Source organism: Plasmopara halstedii, assembly GCF_900000015.1.
Source record: "Plasmopara halstedii genome assembly, contig: Scaffold_110, whole genome shotgun sequence".
Taxonomy (NCBI): domain Eukaryota; phylum Oomycota; class Peronosporomycetes; order Peronosporales; family Peronosporaceae; genus Plasmopara; species Plasmopara halstedii.
In genome coordinates, this window is record NW_020187031.1 from 2,066,367 (window position 1) to 2,075,805 (window position 9,439).

General features: G+C 46.2%; 3 protein-coding genes across 3 annotated transcripts; 2 read left to right on the forward strand and 1 right to left on the reverse strand.

Moving 5' to 3' along the window:
• Window positions 1-311: 311 nt before the first annotated feature.
• Window positions 312-1,094, forward strand: PHALS_15008 (uncharacterized protein). The gene has a single exon (XM_024715990.2). It carries the CDS (start codon window positions 507-509, stop codon window positions 879-881), a length of 375 nt encoding a protein of 124 aa, XP_024572462.1. The 5' UTR covers window positions 312-506; the 3' UTR covers window positions 882-1,094.
• Window positions 1,094-1,906, forward strand: PHALS_00413 (gammasecretase subunit aph; the record flags this gene model as incomplete). The annotated part of the gene is made up of 2 exons (XM_024716002.1): window positions 1,094-1,705; window positions 1,775-1,906. 2 exons carry the CDS (start codon window positions 1,094-1,096, stop codon window positions 1,904-1,906), a joined length of 744 nt encoding a protein of 247 aa, XP_024572463.1.
• Window positions 1,907-1,950: 44 nt separating this feature from the next.
• PHALS_00414 (3-phosphoshikimate 1-carboxyvinyltransferase) lies at window positions 1,951-6,653 on the reverse strand (the record flags this gene model as incomplete). The annotated part of the gene is made up of 2 exons (XM_024716013.1): window positions 1,951-2,828; window positions 2,897-6,653. The coding sequence occupies 2 exons, from the start codon at window positions 6,651-6,653 to the stop codon at window positions 1,951-1,953; spliced, it is 4,635 nt and encodes a 1,544-aa protein (XP_024572464.1).
• Window positions 6,654-9,439: the final 2,786 nt, after the last annotated feature.

Genomic DNA, 9,439 nt, shown 5'->3' on the forward strand with positions numbered 1-9,439 from the left:
ACATTAATTGGCAAATATCACATGTGAAAGCCCTTAATGAAAACGAGAGTGTTGCTTCAATTTTAGGCCTCGGTGGCATGCCGAAGATTACAAAGATTTTACTTATTTACAAGAGGAAGCTCGACATTATTCGATGAAAAGTACAATCAAATTATTCATCGAATGAGGTCTGCTGCTCTGGTATTGACTCTCTATCGACATGCGTTCAATTTAGCTTTCTCAATATATATATTCATTCATCTTATCATATCAATGATTTGGGGAAAAGAAGACTTTGCAGAAAAGTGCACGAGGTGGTAATGATATGATCTTGGATGGAGGACCTGCCAATTTTCTTACATAAAGTCGATGAAGTCATCGTCTTTGTAGAAACAATAGACGAAAAGAATCTTGGGATTCGCCGTCTTCGATGTTGAAGTGACAAAAACGTGCTGCTTGTAAAAAAGCGCAATGTAACGACATGACCAGTTGCTAATTATAAGAGATGCACTCTATGTATCATTGAAATGCTCATTCTCAATTTTACTCCACACTCCCCGTCGAATACCATGTGCAAGATGATTACAATGAAGAGTGGAATGCCACCGTTTTTCGTGGATCCAGCAATAACGTCAACTCTCACTAAACCACAAGTTCTATTAACTACTTCACTCCCAATTCAACATTCGTCATCAAACAGTCAGCAAGAAAAAGGTGTTTCGTTCAAAAGTGAAGCGTTCCGGTTGCGTACGCAGGCCAAGATTTTAGAACTTGTTCAAACAGCTAATAACTCGTCAGATATTTGCTTGAACAATAGTTTGATTGCAAAGAAGGTATTAAAGTACCGCTGTGCATTGAAGCGACATCCATTTGAAAGCACATCTGTTGAGCTGATTCATTGACTATTTCCTATATATTTGTTCGTCGTACCTATTAATTGTAAATATATAAATGATATCATTTGTGTTTTGAGTAATATTAATTTAATCAAATATAACATTATCCGGTTAAACACCAAAGAGATAAAGCACACTATACTTATTTTTTATCCGACAAATCTCATTATTATGTGGTGCACATCCTCTTTCCAAAAAGCCAGAAGAATATCATTAACATGGCGCTGCACGACGGACCGGTAAATTGGCCGCTCTTCTTTGGCTGTATCCTTATCGGTTTCGGTCCACTCGCTGCGCTCTTCTTTTTCGTTGTAGCCAAACGTGCACAGTTGGTAATTTTGGCGCTTAGTGCGGCTTTCGTGTGGCTTGTAGCAATTCTCGTTACGGCTACGTTATGGCATCTTATACCACCCTTAAAGACGTCACTGTCGGCTACGGTGCCAGTTGGTGTCGTAGTGCAAGAAGCTTTTCGTATGCTTTTCTTTTATCTCTATACACGTACAGAGAAGGCAGTTAAACGCGTGACAACGTCTTCACATCAACTTCCACTTAATGACATTACATCGTCTCTCGCTGGAGGCGTAGGCTTCTCTGCTATGCACGCGCTGCTCATGTTTGGCAGTCTCGTCGGATCATCAACAGGCTCACGTGGTGCTGCCTTTTCATCCTCGTGCGAAAGTATTCCACTCATCTTTTCAGCTGCCCTCTCTACACTTGCACTCACGGCACTAGACGTGGCTCTCATGGTCGTTGCATTTGATGGCTACCGCAAACGATCTGTGCTAATCATTACTGTTGTTTTTGGTATTCACATGGGTGTCGCTCTATCGGTACGATAAGCACAAATATTCATTAATTCCTTTGTCTATCAAGACTGACGAGCATTTTTTGTTGATTAGGCTCTGGCCAACATGGACACGAACGGTTGCTATATCTCTATTCCTGTCCATTACGCCGGCGCTGTCTTAGCCTGTGCCGGAGCTGTGATGATTTTATGGCGCTCAAAGAGACTAGCTATAGATGCTAAATGAAATACAGTCCTGAGTGTTGATGCCCAATCTTGCTAGCTCAAAGTTTAGGCATCTGAAAGTCGCTCGGTCACTGGAATATGCTGACGGCAGGCTTCTTTCATTGCCTCTTCATTAATTGGCCATACTTGGGTCGCTTTATGCCAGCGACGAAATTGCTCAATGCCCTGCTCGTACAACATTTCGTAGCCCTGAATGCATAATGCACTGCCCGACTCATGCGCATGAGCCAACATCGGCGTAATAGGAGGCAAGTATGCTGCGTCTAGCACCACTATCTTGCTACCGTCACCACGTGGAGCCATGAGATACTCTGGTAACTGAAAGCCAGCTTGTGCCGGAATTGTGCCGATAACCACATCAGCATGAGCAAGTGTCTCTTTGGTCAGCTCCGACAAGGCCTCAGCATCAAAACGCGCAGCCACAAGCTGAGCCTTCTCCAGCGTACGGTTATAGATAAAGAGTTTGGCGACACCCAAGTGGCGCATCGCGTACGATGCTGCCATTGAAGTGCCACCGGCACCAACAACAAGCGCCGTCAACTCACTTGCAGGTTTCTTGAGAAAGTCTAATCGTTTAGAAATTGGACGTAAGATACCAACCCAATCGGTGTTGTCTCCTATCCAGTAAGGCGATCCGTTGTATTCTTGACGAATGATCGTGTTGACGGCACCGATAGCCTGTGCAGCTGGTGTAAGTTTGTTTAAATGTTCCATGATATCTACTTTTAAAGGAATAGTGACAGAACCGCCTCCAAAGCTCGTGTGAGGCACTTGCATGCGCTTGACAATTTCTAGAACATCTGTAGTCTCGTGAAGACCATAAGTAAAAAGAGACGCCAGTGAGTTTGACTCAAATCCGGCATTGTGCATTGCAGGCGACGGCGACTTCTGAATTGGCGATCCAAACAAGAAAAATTCACGTGCTGATAAAGTACAAACACAAATGAGTGACATCACGACACTAGCACAAGTATCATATTCAGTCAAGTACCTGGAAGCATTCCAAGCTGTTTGCGCAAGGTCATAATCTCCTCAATCGACAGTTGTCCAGGCGCAGCGGCCGCGGGCAATAGTGGATGCGTCACAGGCGTAAGTGTGCAATTTAAAACACGAGTCAATTTACCGGCATTTGTTGTGCACAAAGAAATGATTGGCATATGCTGACGCCATGCAAGTGCGAAATCTCTAGCAATGCGGTCAACCATAAGCGCGTCATCTGCAGAATAAGCTTTGGCGACAACTTTCACGATCTGGACCCGACCCTGGGAGTAACACGTGCGAAAAATCGCCTTAATTTCCGCCTCTGACATTGGTTTCTGAACAGCATGGAAAGATGAGATTATAGCAGATCGATGACGGTGCAATAGAAACTGCTCGCGGGCCTTGTGTGACCAGCACGTCTCCATATCAACGAACTCACAACCCAAGCGAACACCCAGTTGAAGCAGTTCAAACATCTTCTTCTCATTCTCTTTTCCATCAGGGAAGGCGCCGCCCTGGCCCCTTGAGCGCACAGTGAAGATGATTGGGAGGGTTGAGAGAGCACGGATAAGTGCTACTTGAGCTGCAACATATTTCGTATCTGTCGGGTACTTCAGCAGATCCACACGAAGTTCTAGCGCATCAGCACCTTTCGAAATGTCATTGATGATTGAACGAGCATCATTCATGTCAGGAAACGTCAGCGACAGAAAAAATGTGTCTGAGCAGCACGAAGAGCGGAAGTCGAAGCTGGTTGATAGGCCAGGAGTAATGACGGAAAGAAAACGCACGAAATCACGATTAATACGAGAGAAATCTACGTCGCCTGTGTTGACGACGAATTCAAACGTTGCGCAGCGCAGGTAAAGAGGCTCCCGTCGTTTCCAGACATTTGCGTGGCTATCTCCTAATGACGGGCGGTGTGATTCTTCTTTCGAGTCTAAATAAGCCAGAACGTCTGTGATGTCACGGTGCACATGAACCACGTACGGATAATTCTGTAATGCGTCCACAATTTCTGGCGTCTCGACGATGCCACCACCACAAGAGATGATGGTACTTGAAGGTGGGTTCGCAATTAAGCGCAGCATGAGATTTTTCTGCTTTTCGCGAAAGACTTCCCACGTGTGATTATGCCGGGCGACAAAGTTTGCAATAGATTCGCCTAACTCTTCTTCAAGCATTTTGTCAGTATCTAGCAAATCAAGATGTAGTGTGGCGGCTGCAGCCTTTGCGAGTGAGCTCTTGCCCGCGCCACGCATTCCAATTAAAAACACACTTGGAATTGACGTATCAGGATCTGTCATGCAATGTTTTCCCTCAACGACAGGCATCACTTGAAGTCCAAGATGCATCTGCACGTGGTCCCAAAACTCTGGATATGTTTTATCCGTGCATTCCTTGTCCGTGATAACTACATTATCCACGACGCTACCAAGGACAGCAAAGCTCATTGCGATACGGTGATCGTTGTGGCACGCTATCGATGCTTTTTTCAGGTGATCAGTCTTTCCTGCAGTTCCTTTTATCCAAATGCCGTCGGGCAGCTCACCACACTCTACGCCAATCTTGCGTAGCTCCGTCACCATAACCTCAATGCGATTGCACTCCTTGACTCGTTGGTTTGCAATGCCAGTGATCTTGGTCGTACCGTCCGCCACGGCAGCAAGTACGACAGCAGTCATGAAAGCGTCAGTCATAGTCTCCATGTTGATCTCTACCGCTTTTAGGGGTAAGCCGTTCTGCGGACCTGTGACTGTAGTTGAATAAGCACTTTGAGCTGTAGTGCATCCCATAGAACGTAGCAACTTGTGAAAGCCAGCATCTCCCTGTAAGCTGGTATCACCCAGAGCCTCCACTGTTACCTGTCCACCTGTAATAGCAGCGAACGCCAATGGGTAGGAAGCTGACGACGCGTCGACTTCTACTGAAACTTCCTTGGGATTCTCATATGCACCACACGGTACACGATATCGATTGGTGGCAAGTGTCTCCACAGAAATGCCAAATTGCTGCATGAGCTGTGTAGTCATCCGAATGTAAGGTAGTGAAGTGGGTTCTTTTTCTTCAAGCTCAAGTACAAGTGGTTCTGTAGCATACGGTGCGCTTATAAGCACAGACGACACGTACTGACTGCTTACCTTAGCGGCTAAACGAACAGTGCCACCACGTAATCCAGTGCCGCGAATTGCTAATGGTGGACAACCTTCACTTTCCAAATATGTCATTTCGCATCCATTACCACGCAGAGCATCCACTAATGGAGCAATAGGACGCTCCTTCATGCGGTAGTTGCCCGTGACGACAACTCTACCATCGTTTCTGCTTGGTACCAGCGTCATAGCGGTCGTAAGGAAGCGAGCAGCGGTACCGGCATTACTTAGATAGATCTCTTCACCATCGGGTACAGTGACAAAATTTCCAGCTGTACCCTCTACAACTAGCACAGCACCATTATTCTCCCAGGAAAACTTTGCACCAACCTTCTGCAGAGCATTCATCATAACTTGCGTGTCGTCCGAGTGTAATAGACCCGTGATTCGACACAATCCTTTTCCAAGAGCTGCCATAAGTAACACACGATTTGAAATAGACTTTGATCCAGGAACACGAATACTACCGCTGGCTTTAAAACCAGGTACCATACGAACTTGTTTCTCAAGCACGAGCTCAATTTGATAATCTTTTACAGGACGTGCATATGGATTGGCCAAGACCTTGCCGATCTTTTCCAACAATATAATCTTTTTCATGCCCTGGCTATTCTTCTTGTCCACTTCCATTTTCAGTAAAACATCACGAGCTGCTACAGAATTTGGAACTTGGATTGAAAGGCCATACGCAGAGAGACAGCGTCGTAGTCTTCCCACAGTAGCTGAAGTGCATAAACCCATACCGCGTGCTATCTCGGCTTCCTTAATGCAACCAATGGATATGCACTCACCGTGCAGATACTCAGGCTGCAGCAATGCCTCGATCCCGTGGCCAATACTGTGGCCAAAATTAAGAATAGCACGAAGACCCATCTCCTTGGTATCTTCCGTCACGACTGTAGCTTTTACTTGCACAGTTAGCGCAACAACGCGCTGCAGAATGTCCATATTCGAGAGTGAAAGGATCGTTTCTGTTGAGTTTTCAAGAAGCTCAAAGAGTTCAGCATTAAAGATGGCGCCGGACTTAATGACTTCGGCCATTCCATTGATAAGTTCACGTTTAGGTAGCGTATGTAATACATTTAGGTCAATATAAACGCGTTGTGGCATGTGAAAAGCACCTAGCAGGTTCTTCCCAGCCTCGACATCAATGCCAGTCTTGCCTCCAATACTCGAGTCAACACAAGCCAAGAGTGATGTCGGAATCTGTACAAACGGTATGCCACGCATGTACGTAGCAGCCACGTAGCCAGCCAAGTCGCCTACGACACCACCACCAACAGCTACGATACACGTATCACGATGGCATCGGTTGGGAAACAAAACCTCATCTTCGATTCTTGTCTTCATTTCACGACACTTAGAAGCTTCACCTGCAGGCATGGTGTATAGTAGTACACGTCGTACGGTATTATCCTGAGCCTGTAGCAGCTCAGCCAACTGAGCACGCAGCGGCTCTGCGTAGAGAGGACCGACATTTTCATCTGAAAGGATTACAAAGGTCGAAGTGATAGGAAGACGTTTCAGCAGATCCTCAGCCACATAACCCGATTGCAGCAAGGACAAGCCCAGCACAATGTCGTACGATCCACAAGGCACGATGATCTGCTGCATGACAGGCAGTGCTGATTGTGTGGTTTAAATGTGGGTTATGCTTAAACTCTGTGTATCGGTACACATATAAAGTTACAGTAAGCATTCGCTTAAGTCTGTTGACCACATAGTCTCGCTACGATTTACATGAAAGGTTTTTTGCCGGCTGGCCCCAATTTCTAGACGTTTAGTATCGAGCCCTGCCTCTCATCTCGTCTTTTAAACGGCGTGAGGATATGGAGATACGCCTTCAGTCTATGAAGTTCAAGTCACGTAACGATAGACGAGGACGTATGCAATGCGCTAAGCCTGCTACCTTTGAAAAAGTTTGCAGGGTGCGGAGTTAGGGAAGTGATACTGTACATTCTCAAGTTTAGAAACTCAAGATTGAGGGGTTATTAAAGTGCTTTACCAAAGAAGAGCAGGATGTTAGAAAATCGCATCTTTAATATTTGTCGTTGCTCGTGATGCGGTAAATGAACCGATTAGCGTGCGCCTCAGAAACAAGACCTTCAGGGCACGCAAGTGTTTCCAAGTGCAAACTGCTATGTAGCATCTTTGTTCATGTATTACTGAGGCTTAAGACCACATCATGGGCATTGAGTGCAAAATATCTCGTCATACACCTATGTGATAAGTTAAGAGGCACGACGTTGGTCCTATTGATGCTTAACGCTTGCCCGACAATTCTTCAAACTTCCACCGATAATCCGTGCTTTCATTACATCTTGTTTATATAAATGCTGCTCACCTCTCGATTCAAGAAAGTGCCGATCGACAGCTTTCTACAACCGTCAATTAATTCGACCGTTGTAAATATTGAGCCATACTTTACCTGGCCGCCTTGCAATGGCTCTACTATACAATTTTTTTACGATGAAAATATAGTTAAACAGGCAGCATGAGGTGACTTTGGAGTCTTACTACATAGTTCGGCAGCTCTACGTAAGCCCTGCGGGTCGAACTGAGATTGCCATAATTTGGTTTGTTATATAAGAACGCGAGCTCGACGCTGACTTGCAGGATACGTCGAGCTCCATTCAATTCGCAATTCGAAATTTACTTGGGGAACCAAGAGATCCGAAGGCACTCGAACGTCTCGGCCTACTGCAAATTACGGCAAGTACCATAATTTGTTAACGAAAAGTTCCATTATTGTCACTTTTGTAAGTGCCGGGCTCAGAAGTCCCAGAGCAAAGTGTTAAGATATACACGGACGAGGGTAATGGGACTCCGCGAATGAGAGGTCCGAGGGACACGTGGGCTTCCAGCCTCGCGCTATGCATTTAGTAAAGCTCCCCGTTGGCGATAATGAATGATACAAGCATGAGCTAGTCAAACCAGCGCTTTCTAAGACAGGAGGTCGCGCTCAAAAATCTGAACCGGTGTGGTTATACTCTACAACAGACACTTCCAACAACGGAGGTGTTGATGCGACAAATATCGCGGGTATTTGCGCCGCCTAATCAGGCGTGCTGTGTTTAATCAAAAATTTGTCTAATAATCAAGAAAGGCGTGAAATAGTAGACTATGTCTAGAGACTGTGAGCTCTGTGGATAGTGATAGATCCATTACCAAAGCAGCTACGTATACCATATCATGGAAGGCCTCCATATAGAAGCGGCTTGCACTCCATTCTTCCTCTCTTAATGGAGTTGAACTGAATGCAGAGTAGAGCTTTCGTGCCGCTAGGGTCGCTTACAGGCGAACGATCAATGACTACACCAGAGAAATGGAAGTCAGACATATACAGAGGGCAATTCTCCGTGCCCTGCAGCGTGCGTTCTCCCCTCCTCAAGTGGCAGCATGCCGATCCAGTGCCTCGGAGTCTCAGGGCGGACGCTGTGAAGAACGTCCTCGACGACGCATTCTTGCGCTCAGTTTGAACATCGATCTGCAGAGGGTCCACTTTTGACATAGTTAACTTAGTGCTCAGCACCCTGACTGGCCAAAACTTCTTAGCGAAGCGTGTGTCTGTCTGAGACAAATCACTCCGGTACTCCATGTTATCAAAAGATGCGATCGACAAACAGCGTCGCTGTACCCACACCGTCAATGGTGTCCAATACTGCCTTAAGATGAGCAATTTTGCTCAAACGGTCGACGAAGACCACCACACTCATGTTGCCCGTCGAGACCTTCAGCAGATCAAACACAAAGTCCATACTCATGCTCTGCCAACAACCAAAGGATACTGATATATTGGTCAGCGGCGCCGCCGCATTCGGAGACGGTCTCACCCTTAGACACGTCTCACACGTGCACATAAATGCTCGTCCATTTGTACAGCTTGGGCCACCAGTAATGGCAACTCACAGCGCTATAAGTCATCTCACGACCGAGATGACCACCGAGTGGGGTGTCGTGGGCTTCATAGAGAATACAGTATTGTAAATCCTCATCATAGAGGAACCACAATTCGTGACGTATCCGTCAAATCGGTGCTATAATACAGTTAATCGCGCCGACAACTACTTGTCTGAGTTTCCAAACCCTTTGCTCCGGAGAGCCTGTAGCAGAGCTACACGCATACTATCACACGCATATGCGGCGCGGATCAAATCCGTCACTGACGACGTCACCCTCGAGGCATGAGCTAGCTCATAATCTGGTCTGCGTGAAAACGCATCAGCCAAAGTATTCTGCTCTTCTGGCTTATACTTCACCTCGAAGTTTTATTCCGCAAAGAAGGATAGCCATTTAGCCATCCTCTGCTAGAAGTGGTGCGACTTAGTCGCAGTGCGTAGTGTGTATAGATCACAAACGACTTGGAGCCGAGCAGGTGGACCCTGAACTTGACAAGTGCA

Coding starts and splice junctions, on each gene's coding strand:
- PHALS_15008 (XM_024715990.2), top strand. CDS start 507: ATGCTCATTCTCAATTTTACTCCACACTCCCCGTCGAATACCATGTGC.